This window comes from Phyllostomus hastatus, unplaced genomic scaffold (assembly GCF_019186645.2).
Source record: "Phyllostomus hastatus isolate PE091 unplaced genomic scaffold, TTU_PhHast_1.1 phas_scaffold_501, whole genome shotgun sequence".
Classification (NCBI taxonomy): Eukaryota; Metazoa; Chordata; class Mammalia; order Chiroptera; family Phyllostomidae; genus Phyllostomus; species Phyllostomus hastatus.
Window position 1 is genome coordinate 60,876,371 of NW_025334033.1, and position 25,256 is coordinate 60,901,626.

At 41.1% G+C, this 25,256-nt stretch overlaps 1 protein-coding gene across 1 annotated transcript in view; it reads right to left on the reverse strand.

Annotated features, from left to right (window-relative positions):
• Positions 1-3,643: 3,643 nt before the first annotated feature.
• The window catches only part of GALC (galactosylceramidase), a 43,605-nt gene continuing 21,992 nt past the window's right edge, over positions 3,644-25,256 (reverse strand). The window contains exons 10-17 of the mRNA XM_045823650.1: positions 24,642-24,769; positions 21,635-21,724; positions 20,644-20,730; positions 18,390-18,540; positions 15,417-15,597; positions 11,766-11,929; positions 10,464-10,540; positions 3,644-4,455 (exon numbers count right to left, since the gene is read on the reverse strand). Coding sequence (XP_045679606.1) covers positions 4,309-4,455; positions 10,464-10,540; positions 11,766-11,929; positions 15,417-15,597; positions 18,390-18,540; positions 20,644-20,730; positions 21,635-21,724; positions 24,642-24,769 — 1,025 coding nt within the window. The 3' untranslated portion in view covers positions 3,644-4,308. The remainder of the gene's footprint in view (positions 4,456-10,463; positions 10,541-11,765; positions 11,930-15,416; positions 15,598-18,389; positions 18,541-20,643; positions 20,731-21,634; positions 21,725-24,641; positions 24,770-25,256) is intronic.

Genomic DNA, 25,256 nt, shown 5'->3' on the forward strand with positions numbered 1-25,256 from the left:
TTTGAATCCCAGGCCCAGCACACACTGTTTCAGCAAAATTCTTTGCCAGCCACAGTGCCGCAGCCATACCACCTCCAATGAGATCTGAATCTCAGCCTTGCAAGGAAGACCTCTTCCAAATTTGCTCCTTCCTCGGTTTCTCCCAGGAAGTGGCTAAACTCTACATCTGCCATTTCTGTATCTTTTAGAGGTCTCATCACCATTTAGTAGTTAATCCCACTGCTAGCTAATAACTCTGTAAGTTTTTCCCTGGTGTGATTTCTATCTCCTGATTGGACCCTGGCTGATACAACTGATGAATTCTAAGATTTAAGAACTTCAAAAACTCTCAGAAAATAGAGGAGAGGAGGAAACATTTCTCAACTAATTTTATGAGGCATCACCCTATCACTAAAACTAGATAAAATCATTACAAGAAAAAAACTAAACCACTCTGGCTGGTGTGGCTCAGTGGACTGAGTGCCAGCCTGCAAACCAAAAGGTCACCTGTTCTATTCCCACTCAGGGCACGTGGCTGGGTTGCAGCCTGGGTTCCCAGTGTGGGGGTGCACGAGAGGCAACTAATCAGTGTATCTCTCACACATCAATGCTTCTCTCCCTCTCTTTCTCCCTCCCTTCCCCTCTCTCTAAAAATAGGTAAATAAAATCTTAAAAAAAAACCCTAAACCAATATTTCACATAAACATTGACACAAAACACCCTTAACCAAATATTGGCAAATTGAATCCATGAATATATAAACAGGGCAATAAACCCCACTTGGTCATGATATATGTCAGAAAGGCAGTTGTTTTACTATTTAAAAATCAATCTGATATACCACCTTAATAAAGCAGAAAAATCATATATCTCATTAGATGTAGAAAAGCATTTAATGAATGCAATCTCTATTTATAATAAAATTCCAAAAAACTGGAAATAGAAGGTAACTTTCCCTAGATAAAGGGAATCTATTACACACACACACACACACACACACACACACTCCTACACACCTCTATAGCTAACGTCACACTTAACGGTGAAAGACATTTTGCCCCTAAGACCAGGAACAAGGCGAGGACATCTGCTCTAACCACTGTTGTCCTACATTGTACTGGGTCCTAGCTACTGCAATAAAGCAACACCAGAACTAAAGCAGGCATATAGGAAAGGGATGAGTAAAACTATCTGTATCTACCGGTGACATTATTTCATAGGTAGAAATCCAAAAGAATTTACCAAAGAAAAGGGGGGAGGATTAATAAAAACTAAGTGAATTTAGCAATGCAGTAGGACTGAAGGTCAACATAAGAAAGCAACTGTATGTTGGTATACCCAGAACAAATCACTGAAAAATAAAATTTATAAAAAAAAACACCACTTACAATAGCATTAAAAGAACATAAAGGATGTAAGGATAAATTTAATAATATATATGCAGAGCCTGTACACAAAAAGTTACAGAAATTGCAAACAGAAATTATGGAAAGGCAAAAATGTGGAAATGTAACAGGCTCATAGACTGAAGGGCTGATATTATTAAGGTTATCTATTCTCTAAAAATGATCTGTAATTTCATTGTAATACAATCAAAATTCCAGAGAGCTCTTTGCATAAGTACATAAGGGGAGTCTAAAATTTATATGAAAATGTAAAATGACCTAGGTTAGCCCAAACAATTTTGAAGAACAGAGTTGGAGGATTAAGACTGAGTTCAAATTTTATTATAGAGCTACAGGAATGAAGACAGGATGGTATTTGCCTAGGGAATATATGATCAACAGAACAGAATAAAGAGTTTATTTCTGGATGTGCACATTTGACACAGAATGGTCTTTTCAATAAAAGACACTGGAAAAACTGAATATCTTATAAAGGGAAAATGAACCTAAAACCCCTCATTATATACAAAAATTAATGCAAAATGGATCACAGACCTGAATGTAAAAGCTAAAAATATAACACTTCTAAATGGAAGCATAAGGAAAAACTCCTTGTAAACTAGGGATAGACAAAGATTTTTTTAGGACACAAAAGAACACCTACCGTAAAAGGAAAAAGTGATAAATTGGACTTCCAAATTAAACTTTTACACTCTTGTAAAGATATGGACTTGGAAAAAATGATTCATAAAACATATACCTAATATTTAAAAAAAGAAAAGAAACTTGCATCTGGAATATATAAAGAACTCTTACAACTCACTAAGGCAGACAACACAATTTTTAAAATGAGCAAAATACTTAAGCAGGGATTTCACAAAAGAAAATATATGAATGACCAGTAAGCCCATACAAAGATGCTCAGCATCTAATGTACCTACCACACACCCACAAGAAAGGGCTAAAATATAAAGAACAACACTAGGAAGCATTGGCAAGAATGTGGAGCGACGGACATTCTCACACATTGCTGACAGGAGTGTAAAATCATAAACCATTACAGAAAACAATTTCCAACGTCACTTCTTGGGATTTACCCAAATGAAATAAAACTGCAAACACATCTCCCCATGAAAACTTGCACACAAACGTTCATAACAGCTTTCTTTGTAACACCAAAACACGGGGGACAGGTTGGTAGAGCCATACAACTGAAAGCTCTTTGAAATAAGGAGCAAACCACTGCTACACACGGCAGCATAATCAAACCTCAAAAGACTCATGACGAATGAAACAAGTCATGCGCAGTAGAGTACATAGCACATGAGGCCGAGTGTAAGCTGTTTTGGAACAAAAAAAACGTACCAGTAGTGAAAGCAAGGAGACCAGGGGCTGTCTGAGACGGGGGCATGAGAGGAACTGACGCACAGGTGTACAGGAGAGCTTTCCAAGGAGATGAACATGTGTGATACTGATTGGGGTATCCTTTCAATTTCGATATTGATGGATGTATCCTTTCATCAAGACTCACCAAACTGTATGCTTAAAATGAGAACACTTTGTTGTATGTAAATTATACCTCAGTATAGTTTATGTTTTAAAGATACGTGGGACCAAACTGAAAATCACTTAGATTTGGTTTTAATTGAAAACTTGTCTCTGTAATTTGATTTATTCTAATATTTAGCTTCTTGTGTTTAATAGTAATACAAAATTTCATGTCAGCTGAGCCTATATTCAACCATTACAAATTCCAAAATTGAAGAGTTAGTTCATTGAAGCTTTACACTTTCATTATAAGGATTTCCAGAAGTTATTTTATTCACATGAATAATTGAGTTGTTTTTAGGAGGCACACGAATTCTTAAATATAAATTACACTGCATGACAAATATGCTCACCCATACTTAAATATAAATGCAGCAGTAGTTTAATGAAATAAGTGCATCTAACCACACAAAATATTAGAGGATGATCTAATTCTATGAACTAGCAAATAGCTAAATGCCCCCCCCTTCTTCTGTGTATAAGCAGATAAAAGAATTCATTAGTTCTTCTAGTTTGTTGCCAGTGGCACATGAGAAGCCAGAACAGAAAAAAAGCACAATGAAATGAAACAGGAAAATTTACTTCAATTTCATCTTTGGACCCACTTACAGCATTGGCTACATGGCATTTTCTTCCTCCTTCCAGCCACCTGGGAAACATTATAACAGAGAGGTAGAGAGTCACATGACTAAAAGCTGGATGGGAAAGAATAAACACAACGCAGATACCCAATTAATCTGCTAGTATTTATTATTGCAGAAATAGCTTTAGAGGTAGTTTATTAATGAGACACTTTTCAACTTATCCCATTTATAATATCTATAATTAATTCTAAAGCATCATAATAAACAGAAGAGAAAAAAATACTTTTTAGAATGTCTTTCTAGAATAACAGGCTGAAGTGGTTTTCAAAAAGCAGCATTTCCAGTGTTCTTCAGCTCCTTAGTATGGCAGCATTATCTTACTAAGACAAGGACACCTGTGCACTTAGACACACCTCAGCATGAATAAACACATCTCTGGGACAATCAAGTTATTGGCACCTTGAATGATCACTCTGCGAATGAGATGATGAGAGCAATCTCAGCATTAACCCCAAGGCTTCGAGGTCTGGACCACCCAAACCGCTCCTAAGGGTGAGACCAATGTACCATTCCAATAGTAGAGTACATTCCGAGTAATGTTACAGGTTCATCTTCTTCCCCTTGGACTTAGATTAAAAAAAAAAAAAAACTTTCCACAGGATCAAGCAAAAATATTTTTTCGCACTTACTCTTCATTATTTTTAGCCTCCAAAGGCTCATATGTTGATCCGTCAAAACAAGACCTGGCTCTGAACCAAAGCCAAAAAGGAAGGGAAAAGATCTGAAGAGCGATCTACGGCGCTCAGAGAACTTCAGGGCGTGGCTTCCACCTGAAAGTTGTCAAACTGCGCAAATTCAAAGGAGTGCGTTCCGATCGCAGCCCAGCCGTTCTTCGGGAAATTCACCAGGACGTCTTTCCAGACAGCCTTGCCGTTCAACATGCCAGAGGCAAAACGACCCTGGGGAAGAGAGAGAGAGAGAGGCATCCCTTGGAGACACACGAAAACGACTCTCTGAGGTCTGTTTCCGAGTAACATGTGGCCCACCGACGTGGTGGAGCAACCATCCTTGTCACTTTAGCCTCACCACCGGAAACCAGTTCCACGACTGGAACAGAAGTCTGAAACACAGGAACGGTTTTCTCAGCGGAAATTCTTATCTACCTACGCAAAGAAGTTTCCAAGGCACTGGAATATCTCAATATTTCCTTGGACTCCACCAAAATGTTGTAAAGCCAACAGAAATGTGAAAGTCTTCATAACATCATCATAAACTTTTAGACAAGAGCCCAGTAAAATGAAGAACATTCGCTATTTGCAAGCGGTTGCACGCACACAGGTCATCCTGACTGCCACCACCAAGTTCCTCGGCTGTGCCTGCTGGAGCCCAAACGTCCACTTACGTAAGTCCTTTTTATCCGCATGCACAGGACAGCACCTCAAAGGCATGCATGGACCCCACCCTCATGTTAGAGAAACAGGAACCATCAGCGATGATGGGGGTGGGGAGGGGTAAAGAAGGGAAGTCTCCACAGCAATGACTGACGGCTCACTGACAGAGCAAGATAAAGTCCGGCCCCTTCACATGGCTGCCATTCCTACTAAGCTAAGTGCCTGGCGCACGCTGAGTAAATGCTAGCTTGCTCTTACTATCATTATTACAGCATATTTATGAGCATATATTCACAGCATGCTATTATAACTAAACATTTCAAACTAGCTCATTTCAATAAATGGGCTGCTAAAGATCCAAAGCACAAGGCCAAGCACCGAAGTAAAATCTTGTAAGTCGTATAATGCAATGGACTTCTAGTTACTTCATTCTACAAATGGAAATTCTGAGACTTAAGATTAAAAAGCAAAGTCACAGATTTACCAGCAGTGCTAGGAACTGAATCCTAGTCATCAATTTACATCCCTACGCGCGCGCGCACACACACACACACACACACACAGAGCTACCCTCAGCTCTAAAAGTGGTTATTGAACATCTTCTGCCTCTTATGAAACAGTGAGTATTACCCCTGAGCCAAGGGACTCACATACACAAGTCACATTAAGCACAAAACCTAATGGTACCTCATCTCCTCTTCCCATGCCCCCGCCCCTCACTCCCCCGGTGTCAGCCACCCTGGCCTCCTGGCTGCTTCTCACACCAGGCCCGGCCCAGAAGCACCCTCCGCTCAAACATCGCCCTCTCCAAGAGGTCTTACCGGACCTTTCTATCCAGAAAACCCAGGCAAGGGAGCTCCTTTATCTCATTGTCTATTTTTTTCTTCACAATTTTATTGATTGGTTTATCTCCCAGTTTATTGTCTTAAGAACAGGAGTCAACTATGGCCCGCAGGTCAGTCACCTATTTTTATAAAGAAAATTCTCCTGGAATACAACTACACCCATTCATTTACCTATTGTCTGTGGCTCATTACAAAAACAGAGTTGAGTAGTTCCAACACAGGCCATACGCCTCACAAAGGGTAAATAAAACGTTTCCCATCTGGCCCTGCGCAGCAAAGTCTGCCAATCCCTGTCCGGGAAGAATGTGGCTGTGAGAGAGCAGAACGCTTGTCTGTCTTGTTCGCTGCCATCCCCCTAGAAAAGTGCACACCGTAAATGCTTCATAAAAATGTGCTGAATAAAAGAACATAAGACATTTAGCCCTAAAGCAACTTTACAGAAGTTATCTCCATTCTACAGACAAAAAACAGAAGCTCAAAAAGCTGAAGTAACTCGCTAGAAGTTTCGGTACCTATCAGCAAGGCACTAGGAATACTGGTCCTTCTGGTTCCATGCACACCTACGCCTAAGAATATTAACTTGATTCACTAAGCGCTTCCCACATACCAGGCACTGTACCAAATTTTCACACGTATCATCCCATTCAATCTTCATAAGAGGGTGTGTGTTCATGATATTGTGGATGGGCAAACAGAAGATGAACAACGTAAGATACTTGAAAATAAACATAACAGACCTCAAAGTATCTTGTTCTAAATACTACACAACAATGCTAAGGGTGAAGAAATAAAAAACAGCCAACATTAAAATGAGAAAATCCTCATATTGGCTGTAATTTGGAAAACAAACACCATAGAGGATGTTTTACTTTATTGTTTTCATTTATGCAGCAAATCTTTACGAGCCAAGTGCTGTTTAATGCACTTGGAATTTAGGGTGCACAAGAAAGACGGGGACCCCGCCCTTACAGAGCTTACACTCTCGTGGAAGGACACCCACACACAATAAGAGCTAAGCCCTGAGTGGCACATGCAGAAATAAAGCAGGTTGCTGTGGTGTAGGTACGCAAGAGACTACTTCAGTCTGGAGAGCCGGAGAACTATCAGGGATTGTGTGCAGACTGCAGATGCGAGGGGGGAGCAGAATGCCCACAGCTGATGGGACAGAAAACAACGGTCTGGTGGAGGGGGTGGGGACCAGGTCAGCAAAACCCCTACCCATCCAGTACCAAGACCAGGGCTAATTTCTGTACGGAGTAATCACATGGTGTTAAGGAGATACAGAAGAAACAGCTACGGTCGTTCCGAGTGGCTGCATCGGAGGAAGAGACACAGGACAGGGAGCAGAAGAAGAAACAAGGGGGTGAGGCAGGAGGCAGCTCTTTTCATGACCCCTTCTGATCATTTTTAACCATGTATGCAATGCACCTAAAAAAATTCAGAAAACTTATGTTTTTAAGACCCTTCATAAATTCAAAAATTTCATAAAACGATGAAAAATAAGACCTGGCTGGCGTAGCTAAGTGGATTGAGTGCAGGCTGCGAACCAAAGCATCGCAGGTTCAATTCCCAGCCAGGGCACATGCCTGGGTTGCAGGCCACGGCCCCCAGCAACCGCACATTGATGTTTCTCTCTCCCTCTCTTTCTCCCTCCCTTCCCTCTCTAAAAATAAATTTTTTAAAAAGATTTAAAAAAATGTTTAAAAAAACGATGAAGAATAAGCGTAAATGTGTGAGAACCACAAAAATAAAACTCCAAGACACAGTGGGAGATCTTAAATGGTGAGATGCAGCATGTTCTCGTTCCCATGTCCTTGATGGGCGAACACACCATTCTTTTAAAAAAGGTTCTTTTTGCCCAAACTGATGTATAAATCCAGTGTAGTACTGGCAGTCTTTTTCATAAAATTTAAAAGATTATTTAAAAATTCAAGTAGAAGAGGATATATGCTAGCAGAGCAGATAATTTTGAACTAGCCATCAGAGGGATGCAAATTAAAACCACAACAAGATATCCCCTCACACCTGCCAGATGGCTCTCATTAATAAATCAACAAACACGTGCTGGTGAGGGTGTGGAGAAAAGGGAACACTCGTGTACTGTTGGTGGGAATGCAGACTGGTGCAGCCGCTATGGAAAATAGTATGGAATTTCCTCAATAAACTAAAAACGGAACTGCCTTTTGTCCCAGCAATTCTGCTGCTGGGAGTATATCCCAAAAATCCTGAATCAGCAATTCAAAAAAACCTGTATGTTCCCGGCAGTGCCATATACCATTGCCAAGTGCTGGCAACAGCCTAAATGCCCATCAGGAGATGAGTGGGTTAAGAACCGTGGTACATATACACGATGGAATACTACACAGCAGAGAGAAAAAAGGAGCTCCTACCTTGTGCAACAGCAAGGAGAACTGGAGAATACTATGCTAAGTGAAATAAGCCAGTTGGTGAAAAACAAATACCATATGATCTCACCTATAAGACAAATCTAACAAACATAATAAACTAACCAACAAAATAGAACCACGGGCATGGGAACATGGAGCAGACTGACAGTGACCAGAGGTGAAGAGTCAGGGGGATACTGGTGGGGAGAAGGGGAAGGGACTAGTCAGAGAACATGTATGAATGACCCACGGACATGGACAACAGTGCGGGAATTGACTGTGGGAGCAGGGGGTGGGCTGGGTGGAGGAGGAAAACAGGGGGGGAAATTGGGACAACTGTAATAAAATAACAATACAAATGATTTTAAAATGCCAATTATTCTCGGTAAATAAAGCAATGTGATGATTGGAAAAAGAAATAATGCAGGGCTAGCCCCACGAAACAGCCCCTCATTCATTCACGCAGACCTGTGTGAGCAGGCGCTCTTCGAGGTGCTGGAGAGCCAGTGGTGACTGCAACAGAAGGAGGCTGGCCATTATAGGAGCCATGTCCCAGTGAAGGGAGTGAGACTCACACATGTAAACTGTCAACAGAACATGTACGAAGTCAGGAGGTCATAAGAGCTTTGGAGAAAAACAAAGCAAGGGAAGAGGGAATGCTATTTTATATAAGGTGGTCAGAAAAGGGCTCTGAAGGAGTAAGGGAGCAAACCATACGATCAAAGGCGTTAGAACGTGCATGCAATTTAAAGTGTCAAACTGGATGATAATAGACGAACAGAACAAAATAAAGAACAAAGAAATGTTCGGGAACAAGACTAGGCACATGTGACAATTTTACATCAAATAAGTAGCCTTAAATCTTAAGCAAAAGGACAGTCTATATAGTAAATGATGACAGCTACCCATTGGTTTTTACAAAATTATACTCAGCTCTTCCCCTTACAGTTCACAAATGAATTCCAGATGAATTAAAGACTTAAATGTAAAAAACATCCTAAACTTTGTTTAGTTTGGGGAAAAAAGTATTCCTAACCTAAAGAAAAGGGAAGGCCTTCTTAAACAAAACATAAAACATAAAAGCAATGAAAGAAAAGTGAAATATTTGACAATACCAAAATTTTACATTCCTATTCATGAAACATACCATAATCAAAATTAAAATACAAATAATGAGAGAAGAAAATACTTGTAACCCATATAAGAGACAATGGGTTACTACCCAGAATATGTAATAAATTTATACAGACCCATCAGAAAAAGAAAACATAACAGGAAAATAAGGACAGAATTCAGTGGGTAGCTTCAGAGAAGAGAAAATACAAATGGCCAATGAACATAAAACATACAACTTCCCTGATTATCAAGGTAATACAAATCATGTCTATTAGTTTGAAAATAATCTTTAAAACTTAATAGTAGCAAACATGATTATAACTGCTGTAAAAATCAATCCACTTTGACTAGCAATAGGGCAGTATCTGTTAAAATTTAAAATGCAGTCCCATTTCTAAATACCTGCCTAAGCAAATAACAGAACATGTGCACCCAGGAGCACGTAAGAGATCCCTCCACTCTATCTGCAAGTAAAGGCATCCCTTACTGCCTCAGTTTACCCAGAGGAAAGAACTGGGAACAGAGTTATGCCCTTCAGGTGTGGTATAGTTAAACAAACTCTGCTACCCCCAAACCACATGGTCAAAACATACAGATGCCTAAAAAATCAGTACTGTCATTTTTGGTGGTTGGGTGAGGGAAGAGAACAAGTTCAAAAAGTTATCTGAATTCTATTTCCAAGCTCTAGTATAACCTAAACAAAATTATGCCTATCTTGACTGAGATCAGTACATTATACAGAATTATTCCACATAGAATCCCTTAGAAGCATGGAAACCAATACTTCATGATCAACCAGTTATTCTGACAAATATTTTTAGATTCCATGGTACTACCATTAACCCAGTATCTGCTCTGACAAACATATTCATGGAAACCAATTTCTAGAATATTGTGCTTATAGTCAAAAACCAAATTATATTCCACCACCAAAAATAAATGTATGACTTTGCTTATACCTACAAGCTCCAATTTTAATCTTCGTTCAAGCAAACTTGAAAAAACAGGTCAATTATTGGGGAAATCAAGTCAACCGATGACGGTTCTCCTGGGGGTTGATGCTGACACGAACCCCCATTCTAGGGAGTGGTGGTTTGCTGGTGTCACGGTAGATTGTCTATTTCCATTATTTACCACAGTTTCCCCCTCTCATTTGTTACCAGAAAATGCTAGAAAGGGACAAGAAAAGAACCTCCTACCTCCAGCCATTCTGAGCAGCATCACTTACCTTCACAGTTAAAGTGAGTGTATACCATTGCTGGGCCGTGACATCGACTTGCCCGAAAGTGTACACCACCCATCCGGCTGTAACACAAGAAGACTGTCTGAATCACAGAATCACGTGACTCAGTGGGGGCTCTCAGCTGGCATGGGCATGTTGTAAAGTCAACCTTAATAAAGATCTACAGCTGATTTAAAACAAAACATCATTCAGGCATGCATTCAGCAAGCATACATGGAGATCCTACCCTGGCCATACGTGTGAGCTCACCAGAGAACCAGGGGAAGAAACTTACAAACCAACGACACTGTAATGCACTAGCTTCTGTGGTTCCGGTATATACTTTTACCGGATCGAACTGAATCCAGAGGATGAGAAGGAGTATTCAAAGACTACCGTAAGAGTTCTAGCTGGTGTCATTGGTTACACGGTAAGAGCCTTCACTGAGATTTAGAGAGAGGAAAGAATGACTTGACTTGGGGATGTATTAGCGTGGAGTGCCTGAGAAAAACCCAGGACGAGATGCTGAGGGGCAGTTCACATACAGAGCAGTGGGCACCAAAGACACCGATTTAAATTCTTAGTCCCAACCCTGCCACTGACTCACTTTGAGACCTTGGGCAAGTCAATGAACCTTTCGGACTCTCTGTTTTGGGTTGGAAAATGGGAGGTGCTTTCCAGATTAGTCGTGTTCTGACTATACAACTTCTACTCAAATGTCCTCACTACCCACTTCCTCCTTTCTTTTCTTTTCATTTCATTTATGGAGCTCTTTTCACCTTAGAAAGAGGCAAAGAGCAGAAAGCTGCAGGAGAACGGGTTTTTTATTGATGCTGGAGGAAAGTCAAGAGACTCAGACTCCTGAAGAGTCACCACCAACAAGGGCCAGTTTCACAGAGCAGTGTGTATACCCACAGCAAAGGGAATTGGATGGATTTCAACTTGAACATAGTCTAAGCCACTATTCTGGATAAAACACTATTCTGCATAGAACAAGGGCTGTTAAAATGAAGGAGAAAAATTCAGCTGTTTTCAAATTATTAACTAAATTAAGAAATAGGGTTACACCACTTGAAGCATACCAGTGCCTCTCCTTATATTTCCATAAGCACAGTGGCCACACTCTTATAGTGGTGCTTTTATTTACAATGTTTCCAGAGCATTCTCTCCCTACTACCACCCTCACCCCATGTATGCAAATCCCACCCCAGCAGCCAGCTCAACTCCATAACACCTGAAAAGGCTTTGTACAATTTTCTCTTTTACTCAGTGGCTTCTTTCCTACATGCGATAGAAGAAGTCACTTACCCAGATCACCTGTAACTCGGTAGGTTCCATTTGCAAAAATCCAGAAGAAAATTCCTCTGGCACTTCTAATGAAGATACCACCTCTGTTTACTCTCCCGGCAATGAACACACCTCCTGTGTAAGGGGTCTCTATGTACACATCACACTTGATAGTGATATTGGACCTGCAGAATGACACTGTGGGTTAGTGCTTTTGATTATGCCATTCCAAGTGCAGCGCAAATGCATCATTTCACAACCACATGCTTCCAAACGTCTAAGGAAGGCCAGTATGTGATTTGCTAGGTCTGTGCTTGTAGCAGGGATGGGCTTCAAGAATCTTCATTGATCACAGTTTTAAGAGTTGCATGACTAAAGTCAAGTCATTTCATTGCCACTTTTAATGATTTACTGGAAACCTATATTTCCTGTTTTTAAGTTTCATAAGAATATATGACCAGTCAGGGCACATGCCTGGGTTGCAGGCCAGAGCCCCCAGCAACCGCACATTGATGTTTCTCTCTCTCTCTCTTTCTCCCTCCCTTCCCTCCCTAAAATAAATAAATAAATAAATAAAATCTTTAAAAAAAAAAAGAATATACGAGTATTTCTTGTCTCCCTATAATAACACAACTTCTCATGCTAAGAAGATATATTTTTAAAAAGCCACTTTTTCTAGGAGTGCATAAAAGGTAAGTGTCCACACAATTCTGAACACAAGGGAAACTGCACTTCCATCCGCAGAGATAAGCAGCGAAGGCGATGGCAGGCGTCTCTGGGAGGACACGCATGACTTCAGGGCTGGGTTTCACCCTGCACCCTAACGAGACCTAAAAACTCCAGGCAGAAGATCTAAAACTACTTCTCTGCAGAGATGGTGCCAATGCTGTGTTGACTCTACAACACCGATTTTCAAACCTGAACAGCGCTGAAGTCACCCGCAAGGCTTGTGACACCCAGTAGGTCAGAGGTGCGCCCCTTGAATCGGCTAACAAATTCCCAGGTAACGCTGCTGCTGCTGCTGGTCTGGGACTTCCAGCTGGAGAACCATCTCCCCTGGAGAGCACCTCTGTTTATACACAGGCAGTAAAACCCCAGTTCTGGGGTCACTGATGGACAGCAGACTACCAAAGCAGGGGAGACTCAGCCAACAGGAGCCACCAGGGCTTGGACAATGAGCTCTCTCCTCCAGGCTCCCTTTTTCTAAACGCCACGGACACCTTACGCAATGACAGAGCCACCTGAAACCAACATGAGCTCTGAACATAACTCACCTCCCAGCGAAGTCTACCTACAAATGAGAAAGAAAACCTGAACACAGCCAAGTAATAAAGCAAGCAATTCATCTAAAATTAAAAACATAAAGAATGCCCAAAAATACATTGGAAATGAGGAGCAAGCTTGATATAGAATTTTGTGGCTTTCACATTTCTAGGAGTTTCTTCCTACCAAGAAAATGTGCACAGTGGAATTTACTATGTAAATGAAAATATTTTTAAAATGAAGCACCCACAACAGACACTCAGCAATAAAGGAAACTCAATTTAAGACTCTAAACAGAGCTGGGCACTTTCACAGGAAGTTCAGAGGCTAAGTCACTGAAGCCTGTCTCCCCTGCAAGTCCTCACACAGTGGAGGGATCTTTTCTCTCCGCATATTGTCATCTGCACAAACCCTCTCAGGAGCCACAAGGTCCTTACAACCCTTCCTCTCTTCTGGTTCATCAGAAGTTTCAAAGTGCTACGGGCGCCATAAAATTATTCTATTTAGAGTTAGCATGAGAGAAGACTGAACTTGTTTTCCTTTCTTTTAAGTCACATTCCAGAGTAAGTCATTCCTGCATCAGAATGGCAGGCAATTTTGCAGACAATGAATGAAGTACAATAACAGTGTGGTTTCGTCTTCCGCAGCCATTACCTCTCCGCGGTGCCAACAGAACAAAAACCAGCCATCGTGTTAAGCAAATTTGATGAAGGGATGCAGAATTCACACAAGAGCAGCAAAAGGTAACTTCATGATTGTCCTCAGATCCCAATCAAAGCTTAATAACAAAGCTCTCATTTGTTAGATGGAAGGTCCTAAGTAGCTTTGGTAAAGTCTACTGAAATGATTGTGCTCGCCCTTAACTGTGTGTGAGAGGAAGTTCCACCACAAACACAGTTCTGAGAACTCGGGGCCCTTTGTACCCACAGAGGGCACATTTACTCGAACAGGACCACAAAGGAAGCTCACTAATCTTCCCCTTCCTACTCGTAGGAAGAAGGCAATGACTAAAATGAGGCTGTGAGGGGTGGTCCAAAGAGCATGGGCTGCAGAACCAGAGAGACATGGCCTCTTCACCCCGGTTCTGGAATTTACAAGCATGGGGTCACGGGCAAACCCTAGCCAAAGCCACAGTCTCCCAGTCTGTCAGCTGCAGTGGGTGACACCTCAGCTATAAGGCGGCCGTGGGAGCCCCACACCAGCCCAGCAGCACCTGCTGCAAGCATTCCAGAAACTCTGGGTAGCTCCAAGTCTCTCAGGACTTAGATCAGAGCTTGGGACTAGAACTGCGATTCACACATAGACACACAGAAGGGATGAAGATTTCCTGCAGCATTCCACCAATAAACGATTCAAGGTTCTTTTCACAATTGTATTCCCTTCCCTGTCCAGTTTCTAAACTACAGATACGACCGTTCGGTGGCATGGCATTAATAGCTAGCATCACCGAAGCTGGAATAGTGTGTTCTATGTTTCACAGTGGAATTATAACAGCTGAAAGAAAAAAAATAGAAAAAAAGATACCTAAAATAGGTATAATAGCCAGAATGTTGGAATTCCATACTGACTTAAAGGGGGAGGGCAAGTTTTGGTTTGGTCATTATATGATATTTTTTCATTTATTTTTTTAGAGACAGGGGAAGGGAGAAAGAGAGGGAAGGAAACATGGATGTGAGAGAGGAGCACCTATCGGCAGCTGCCTCCTGTGTGCGCACCCTGACTGGGTCCAACCCTGCAATGCAGGCCTGTGCCCCGACCACAGACCACAGACCACAGACCACAGACGGCACGGGCAACCTTTCAGTAGCGACTTTTCAGTAGCAGGAGGACGTGCACCCAGCCTAGCCACACCAGCCAGGGCTGGTGACTATATTTTAAGTGAGGAGTAAATACAATTTGTCTCTTTACCAGGTGCCTAAAGAAAAGAGTTGAATTCACTCTCCAACTACAAGCAAATTTCACTTTTTACCATTGCCAGCTACTGTGACCTGGTAAATAGATTTTCTCCAAGGCTAAAACAGTGTAATTCTAGCACAGATCCAGCAGGTGGCAACACTGGATAACAAATCCACTCTCCAGCAACCCAAAGAGGGAAAAAAAAAAGCACTCAAATTATAAAGTCTGTAAATCAATATAAAATTATTATTGGGTCCAAAAGCCCTCAATTTTTCTATCACAATCATTTGCTCCTGCAATAATCACTATTAAATTGGGCAAATCTGAGGGAAGGAAACTGACACAGCAAAACAATTTGCTACTTTGCGGCGGCCCTGCTACTCCACAACCACCACACAGCTGCCAGGTTCTCGGAGGAGAGGACTGGGGAAGAGTCCTTGTTTCGGAAGGTACCCAACACTGTTACAAGGTTTTGTCGGTCGGAGCCGCGTTAAGAACATCAGTGTTACACACCATTTGTAATCTCCGATAACACTGATCGTGTTGGAGGCATCCGCCGCCCACGTGATGGGCTGCTGATTGAGGACCTGGCGCAGTGTGTAGCGGTGCTCCCCCGGGTCTTCGGCATTCATGAAGTATTCAAACACTCCAGTCTGATCAGCAAAATTCGGAGCTTCGCTGAAAAACGGGTAATCTGTTCAGAACACAATAAATCCTCTGTTTAATATCAAACCCTTACAGACTATTTTCTCTCTGAGATTTTATGGTACATTTGAAGACACTGCTGAAAAGTTTTAAACAAGGAAATGAAACTTATAGCCAACGTTTAGGGTTTAGGTGAATAAACCCTAAACGTGATCAAATGTATTAAAGGTGGTTTGCAAAGTTTCGTGCTGGAGATTTCTCCCTGGACCAGTTGAAGTTGATAGCAATCAAATTGAGACATTAATTGAGAAAAATCAATGTTATACCACAGAGGAAATGGCCAACATACTCAAAATATCCAAATCAAGCATTGAAAATCATTTGCACCAGCTTGGTTATGTTAATTGCTTTGATGTTTGCGTTCTACATAAATTAAGTGGGGGAAAAAAAAAAAAGAACCTCTTGACCATATTTCTGCATGCGATTCCCTACTTAAACGTAAGGAAAATGTTCCATTTTTAAAACAAATTGTGATGGGCCATGAAAAGTGGAGATACTTTACAACGACGTGGAGCCGAAGAGATTGTAGGGCAAGCGGAATGAACCACCACCAACCACACCAAAGGCAGGTCTTCATCCAAAGACGGTGATGCTGTGTATGGCGGGGGGCGGGGGGGGGGACTGGGAGGGAGTCCTCTATAGGAGGAGCTCCTTCCGGAAAACCAAATGATTAATTCCAATAAGCACTGCTCCCAATTAGACCAACTGAAAGCAGCACTCAATAAATGGCATCTGGAATTAGTCAACAGAAAAGACATAACCTTCCATCAGGATAACGCTAAATCGTATGTTACTCTGATGACCAAGTAAAAACTGTTAACAGCTTGGCTGGGAAGTTGCAATTTATCTGCCATATTCACCAGACATTGCACCTTCAGATTTCCATTTATTTCGGTCTTTACAAAATTCTCTTACGGGAAAAAGTTTCTCTTCCCTGGAAGAGTGCAAAAGGCACCTGGAACAGTTCTTTGCTCAAAAAGACAAAAAGTCTTAGGAAGATGGAACTATCAAGCTATCCGAAGGATGGCACAAGGTAGTGGGACAACATGGGTGAATGTGTTGTTCAGTAAAGTTATTGGTGAAAATGCATCTTTTATTTTTACTTTAAACCTGAATGAACCTTTCGGCCAACCCTGTATTTTTGTTAATTCTAACATCTGTCAGATGAGGTTCTGCATCAGTGGTCACAGTCATCAGCTGAGGGAACATTAGAAAAGGCTTACTATGTGCCAAACACAGAATTTGGAAATTACAATTTTTCTTGTATTTCCAAAATGGAACAAAAACCAGTTTGAGCCTAAGCTATCAACCTCTCCTTAGTTTTAGTACATGAAATTGCAGTCTTACAATGAGGAAGGCTCTAGAGAGTAATTTTAGTCATAATATCCTACAGCCATTTCTCACTTGACGATTTTCCAAGTACTTTCACATTCACCACATCCTTTGAGATATTCAGAACCCAAGAGAGTTCTGAGGCCTGGCCTACAGTTTTCAACTTCAGTTTTTAGTTTACTTTGCAGCCAGTGAAGCATCTCAGTCTCCGGCCACAGAACACGTGGTGTTGGTGTCGGCGGTGCTTCGGTCTCACTGACGAGGCCGTCTCCCACAGAGCCCTGACTGACTGCTGCCAGCGCAGGACTGGGCTGCAGACTGCCCAGATACTTGAGGTCATTTCAGAGAGGGGCAAGAAAACAGCACCAGGCCCCCATGTCGAGGGAGGGTCCCTGATGTCTGTGCTACTCAAACCGCAGTCCAAAGGGCCTTGTACTCCAGTCAACCAGGGACCCTTTCCTGGGAAAGAAGCTGAGACCCAGGGGCAGTGACCACAGAGCAAGGTGACAGGAGTCTCCATCCACAGTGGCACTGGCCCTGCAGCAACAGGGGGCCTGAGTTTCTCTCTCAACACCGGTCTCCTCCCCACTTCTTCCCTACAGCTACAGACCGTAGGAGCAGAGGACAGAGCCACCTGACCTTGTCCATGAGGTCCACAATGCCATTGAAGGTTTCCTAAATCCCCTATAATCAAAAGCTCTTCTAACAGCGTCAGGACAGATCTTTCCAGAAAACCTAGAGAGCACACACCTAAAACTCCCAGGCACACCAGAGGGTGGATAACGAGTGGATAACGGGTGGATTACCCAAGGACAGCACAACTGCCCACAAGCACTCCGTCCACCGATACTGTAGGAGGACACACACCAAGGTGTCTTTAATTCCACAAAAAAGGACAATGGCTTTCATGAGATATGGATAACAGGGCAGTAGCAGTGTTACAAATCTTTAGTTTCACCAAAAACAAGTCAGAATTCTGACTTTCACCCTGACAACGACCTCGACATTTTTGCTGGCCCTGCAACACACAGGGTCCTCCAGTTAAGAGGCACCTTGCACCTGGCTGGCGTAGCTCAGTGGATTGAGCGCGGGCTGCGAACCAAAGTGTCGCAGGTTCGATTCCCAGCCAGGGTACATGCCTAGGTTGCAGGCCATAACCCCTAGCAACCGCACATTGATGTTTCTCTCTCTCTCTCTCTTTATCTCCCTCCCTTCCCTCTCTAAAAAATAAATAAATATAATCTTTAAAAAATTCTCTTGATTCTTAAAAAAAAAAAGAGGCACCTTGCACTAGCATGAAAAGGAGGTCTCAGTGAGACATTCAGAGATTTGAGTGTACTAAGTGAAGGTACTTTTCACAGCCACTCCACCATGCACCGGTCAGACAGGAAGAATCTCTCCACTGCTGCTAAAAACGGAAGCCCAGTGAATGCAGCGAAGGACGCTTACCGACATCGAAGTCATCCTTGTAGACACTCGGGAAGGGCTGGGACTTGGGAGGCGGCGGGTAGCTGCCTTTGCTGCCCGTGGTGAGCGTGGTGAGCGTGAAGACCTCGTCCTCTTGCAGCTCCAGTGTGAAACTGCCATTGCTGTTGAGGAGCTGAAACCGAAACATCATGGTCAAGGCCAGGGGCTTTGGTCCATCTCATCTGGGCAAGATAGCTGTTTTAAACATAAGCTATAGGATAAGCCAAACTCATTTCTGTTAGAACTTCCTAACCGCTTGTAAAAGACACTCCATATCAAGGCCCTCAGAAAAAAAAATTTAAGTTATTTTGAAGACTGTGTAAGATTATACCTTATAGAAAGCATTTTTAAAAGAGTTTCACTAATTGGAGAGAGACTAGATGATCCCAAATAGACTTCTATTAGTCTATTCTTCTCCACTAGACTGTAAGCTCCTTAAAGCTCATATATATTCAATGCACACAACTAAAAGGTCTTATTTACTTTTTTGGAGTCTACTGATTTTTTACTAACGTAGGAAAATCCATAAAATATCACTGTTGACTCAGGTGTTCGTCATGGAAAACCTTTTACTATTAAAAAAAAAGTCCAGTTCATTGTATGTTCGATATATATTTAAATTACCAAGTTAGGTTTACATTACATTTACAATCTTGGCGATTGTGACTTAATCTCTTTAAACCATCATCTCCTCATCTATAAAATCAGAAAAAAATATACGTACTCCACAGGGCTGTGATAATGATTAAATGAGATAGTATGTCTAAAATGCCCTTGGCCCAGAGTGTGAGACACACCTCCTGTCACACCTGTTCTGTGCTAAATGCAGGCCTCTGCAGGCACCACCACCTTTGGCATGGCTAACGTAGGCATTCGACGTATGCCTATTCTTAATGAAATTTGAGCAGCTTTTTTTTCCTACTTTGAACTAAAGGGGAATCGTATCATATCCTTGCTTTAATAATAAATTGTTGGTCAGATCCATAAAATACCTAATGCCATATTCTGGCTCAGAAATAACCCCAAATGATATTATTTTTCCTATGGGGAAAATCAATTTCATTGTGCTATTTCTAGCAATTTGTTGTACAAAACATAGACACTGTTCTTTTTCTGGAATTTAATATTTAATGAGCATTCGATCATTGAGAGTGACTAGTGCACTCACAGGATATAAATAATTATCAGAAAAAAAAGAGGCAGATTTGTGTCAGTTAGCTCAAGTGTTGTGCTTGCTTTGGCCAATCCATTCTTTGAAATATTTCATGAGAAACTACCATGTACTCAGACCTGTAACAGGCACCTGGGATAAAAATCTAACCAGGGCACAGATTCATGCTCAAGGTGGCCAGTGTCGTGGGAAAGTGTTCGACTAGATAAGCACGTACTCTAAGGTGACTATGAGCTAAGGCCGGTGGGAAAAGCCCCAGAGGAAGTGACACTTGGGTGAGTCTTGAAGGGTGACAAAGATACGTGGAGCGCCTTCTAGAAGGAAGAAAAGGTGTGGGCAACATCCCAGTAGCAACTAAATCAGCATGCCACGCTCTGGAAAATGCAGTTCAGCCTGTGAGGCTCCTTTGGTAGGGTATATGCACCTAAAGGAGGGCAGTCTTTTCCCTCTGGAGGTGATAGATAACAAGGGTCACGGGCTGCGCTAAGGGACACGAACTTCTAGCAGAAATCACTGAGGCACTCTGGGCAAGAGATTAACAGAAATCAGGTCTGCCCTTTAGACACATCACCCTGGCAACAGTGTTGGGGGCAGGGGGACCTGGAGACTAATGGCTGGAAAATGGGAGTGGGTCTCCAAAACCCTGGAATGTGATGATGGGGAACTGAAACACGCAATAGCCATGGTAACGAAATGAGGAATGGGTACGAGACACACGTGGATGGCAGAATCGACTGTCCTCGAACGTTGGCGGTACATAAAGGGTGGGCAGGAACAGCAGTTTCAAACGCAACTTAAATTTCTGGCTGGGGCAGTCAAGTGATGGCAGTTACCATTCACCAAGACAAACTAAACCCTCCCCCCAAAACAAGCACACCTATAAGACACACTCTGCTGTGAAGAGTATTTCTAATTTTAAAAAATGGTTGGGGACGACTTTCTCTCTCTTATGTTTCAGCCATAAAATCTATTATAAAATTAAAATTTCTTCATTCATAAATCAAACTTCTGTTCCCTTTGTACTGTTTGCAATGCTTAAAATATAGGAATTTCTTTTAAGACTACCCATAGAGAGTCCAGTTGTTTAAAAAGAAATCTGTCGGATGATTTTCCAAGCTTGCTGTACCACACTTGCAGCTCCGGTATCTCACTCTGCGGAGAAAACACACAGAAAAGCCCAGGTGAGTGGTCCGCTGCACGCTCCTGGGGGGTCCACAAAATCAGCACCACCAGGAAGGAACCAGTGTCACTGTGCACTCCTCGTCTATTTACCGAGAGGCCCGCCTGAAATTTTAAACAGCAGCATTCTGGAAGCAGAAAGGCATTACTCAAGCAAATATTTTCTTTCCCATAAACCTACAGACTTTTGGCAAATGTTTAACGATTTTAGTGCCTGGCTTCAAAAATACTCATGACTGTACCTATGTGGAAAGCTTTTAAAGAATTCTCTGGTATTAAAAAACAATTCTTATGTCATCAGTAGTCAGAAAAGGAGCTGTATTTTCTGTATTCAAATCTAAGAATAGGTAGAAATGGCTAGAATCTGGTGTGTCTTTTTTTTTTTTTTTTTTACAGAGCACTGTAAAGATCAATGCATGGAAGTTCCCTAGACTACACAATGGATGCTGCTGGAAACAAGAACAATTTTGTTGCAAGTGACTTTTGTTTGGTGTGCTTCAAAGCCACACACAGTCTGACCTCCCAGTGGCGTCTGTAGCATTTAATTAAAACCAGTCAGCAGCTGCGAACCAAAGTGTCGCAGGTTCAATTCCCAGTCAGGGCACATGCCTGGGTTGCAGGCCACGGCCCCCAGCAACCGCACATTGATGTTTCTCTCTTTCTCTCTTTCTCCCTCCCTTCCCTCTCTAAAAATAGATAAATAAAATCTTTAAAAAAAAACAGTCAGCAGATAGAAGAAACCACCTCATTAATTCCATTCATCTGCAAACTCTTAATAACTGTAATATACAACTTCATTTAAGAACTACTAGCCTGTGATAAAATACACACATTGTCAAGATCAAAACCAGAATAGAAGTCCCACTGGTGTACTCACAAAAGAGCCCCGGAGAACGAAGGTGGCGAACTGGTGCGACACGCTGAAGTAAGGAAGCAGGGGCCGTATGCACTTAGAATGTCTGTGGCTCTGCGGAGAAACGAAAATCACATAAATCATCCAAAAGATGCACAAGCCACCTTAGGAAAAAACCTTAAACATTTAAGGTCCCAAGATTAACATAAATTGTGCATATTACGTGACAGCTATGGATTTCTTTCAAATGTTTAAAGACTTTTTTCTTTTTTTTATTGTTGCTCAAATACAGTTGTCTCCATTTTCTCCCCACCACTTCCGCCCACCCCAGCCATCCCCACCTCCCCCCTCAATCCTACCCGACCTTTGGCTCTGTCCATGTGCCTTTTATACATGTTCCTTGTAAAGACTTTTTTAATAAAAGATTTACTGCATGTGCTTGCCTATGACCAGTCAACGGAAAGCTCACTGGCATTTTGACTGAGTCAAACTTTGAATTCATAGCTAAATTCCAGTCATTTTATAGCACAAATGTTAATTTTTATGTGATTATCTTCTAAGTAAAATATATCAAAAGAGCAAATGCTTGGGATGTTTTTACTGAAAAGGCATCTCATCTAAATATAACCAACCTTCAAATACATAACTAAGGTCAGCTAAATACATATAACAAATAATTCTCCCAGGACCAGGACTCTAGTTTTTACTAGAGTCACCACTATGGGCTGGAGTCAGACAAAGTATGAGACATCGTCCCTCCTTGAGGGTATTCAACAATCACAGAGCACTTGCAGTACAAGATTCTGGGCCAGGCCGTGTGGACAATATAAAATTACAATTATTATTACAGATTCCAGTACCCTCAGTAATGGACACACAACTAGACAGAAAACCAACAAGGAGACAGGCAATTTGCCTGGATCGACATCGACAGGTCACGTCATCCAGCAGCCGCAGAGGGCTTTGTTTACCAGGGCAGGCCACAGGCTCAAAAAAGTGCATGTTTACCAGGGTAGACCACAGGCTTAGCAGTAAAAGAGGTCTTCATAAGTTCAGAAAGATTCAAGTCACACAAAGTCTGCTCTCTACAACAGAATTAAATCAGAAAAGAATAACAGAAAATCCTCTGGAAAAATTCTGAAGTATTTAAAAACAAAATAACAAATTTCCAAATGATCCATGGCTCCAAAGAAAATAAAAAATAAAAAGGGAAATTAGAAAAGAAAATTGAACCCTATGAAAATAAAAACAGCATATCAGGGTGTGTGGGCTGCACTGAAGTCGTACTTAGGAGAAAGTTTACAGCACTATAAGTGCCTAGATCAGAAAGGAAGAAAGAATTGGAGACTTCAGCTTCCACCTGAAGACACTAGGAAAAGAGGAACAAAGCAAGCTAAAGAAAGAAAATAATAAAAATCAAAGGAGAAATCAGTTAGACAAAATGCAGAAAAACAAGAAAGGATAATCAAGAAACCAAAAGTTCATTCTTTGAGAAGATCAATAAAACTGATAAACTTCAAAATGTTAAATACAGAGTTACCAAGGGACTCAGTAATTCCACTCTTACATGTACTCAAGAGGAATGAAAGCACGTGTCCAGAGAAAAAATTACACACAAGTATTATCTCAGCATTATTCAAAATGCCCACAAGTTAGAAACAACCCAAATGTCCATCAGCTGAAAGTGAACAAACAAAATGTACTATATTCATACAATGAAATAGTATACAGACATAAAAACAATTAAGTAGAAATACAAAGCCATCAAAACATTAAGTGAAGGAAGCCAGACACAAAAATCCACAGACGGTGTGATTTAATTTGTCTGAAGTATCAAGAACAGGCAAACCCACGGAGATAAAAAGCAAAGAGGTGGCTGCCAGGGGACGAGGGAGCAACTGCCAATGAGCGAGTGTGCGGCTACTCTTCGGAGCGGTGAAAACGTTCTGGAATTAGACAGTCGTCCAACTCCGTGAACAAACTAAAAAGCACTGAATTGTATCCTTGAAAGGGTAAATTCTGTAGTATGTGAATTAATTTTCAATTTAAAATTCAATATAACTCATCATTTTAGTAAACAGCAAAAAATAAATAGAAACAATACAATGTTCCCAATAAATGCAGAAAAACATGTGACAAAACCCAACATCCATTCCATATTTTTAAAAAATGCTAGAAATAGACGGTAACTTCAATCTCATAAAGGGCATGCAAGGAAGACATCATACTTAATGGCAAATGACTAAATGCTTTTCTCCCAAGATCAAGGACAAGACAGGCATGTCTGCTGTCACTGCTTCCTTTCCACACTGTATCGGAGATTGTAGCCAGTCCAATCAGGCAAGAATAAGAAATTAAAGATTGCCGGATTAGAAAGCAAGATGCAAAATTACTTTAATTTTCAGGTCATTTGCAAAGAAAATCCAATGGAATCTATGAAAAAGCTACTAAAGCTATATGTGAGTTTGGCAAGGTTGCAAAAAAATAAGATCATTATACATAAACTTATATTACTATATACTAGCTACTAACAGAATTAAAATTTTCAAAAATATTATTTATAATAGAATTGAAATAGTAAAATACTTAGCCAAAATTTGGACAAAAGAGATGAAAAACCTGCACATGGAAAACTACAAAATATTGTTGAAAATTTTAAAGAAAACCTAAATAAATTTGAGGATAAGTCAAGTTAATGGGTTGAAAGATACTGTTGTTCAGACATCAATTCTCTCAAATTGATCTATAGATTCAAGGCAATCCAATCAAAAGCTGAGCAGGTCTATTTTTTAAAAGATATTAAGGAGCTGTTCTGAAATGCACACGGAAATGCAAATTACCTACACTAGCCAAAACAGCTACAAAAAGAACAAAGTGGGAGGAATAAGACTACCTATTCCCAGGAATTGTATACGGGGGTGGGCAAAAGGAGGTTTATCGTTCTAATAGTGTAAACCTATTATATGTATAATCTTCAAAAGCTGGTTTATAAAAAGCGATTGAATCCCCCCAAATAAACACACAGAATTACCATAGTTTCAACGATGATGGTGAGGTTACCTAAGCCGTCCGTCAGAGCTACGTAGCTTCCTCCTTTTTCCAAATGGCCAACTGTCTTCAGGTAATACCAACCTGGTTGAGTAAACTGAGTGGTGTGAGCTACACAGAAAAGCGGAGAAAGACCCACATAAGATAAAAATGGTAATTAACGGGTACACACAAAAACTCTGTCTACTGATTTGTGTCTGATTGAGTCTCACAAGCTCTTTTTATTTTGGAAGAAACTACTTGCCAATCAATCCCATGTTCCAACTTTGAAATAACTAGTCCAGTTAAATGGTGCAACTGTGGGAAGATTCTTACAATGACTAGTAAAAATAAATGAACCACACTGTTAGTTCAAGAATATTGATTGTATTTTACCAAGAGGAAAATAAAGTTATCTCCTCCCAACCTTTACTCATTTCTATTTAACCTATCCTAGTATAATTACAAACATAAGGTTAAAAAGTTAATAATGCATTTCAAAAACTAAGTGTATGGTTTCAAACAAGTTTATTTCCCACAATACATATTTATTGGGCACTTCCAAAGCTGGCTCTGAAAATATACTAAGCAATACTCTATATCCCAACCCCACACCCAA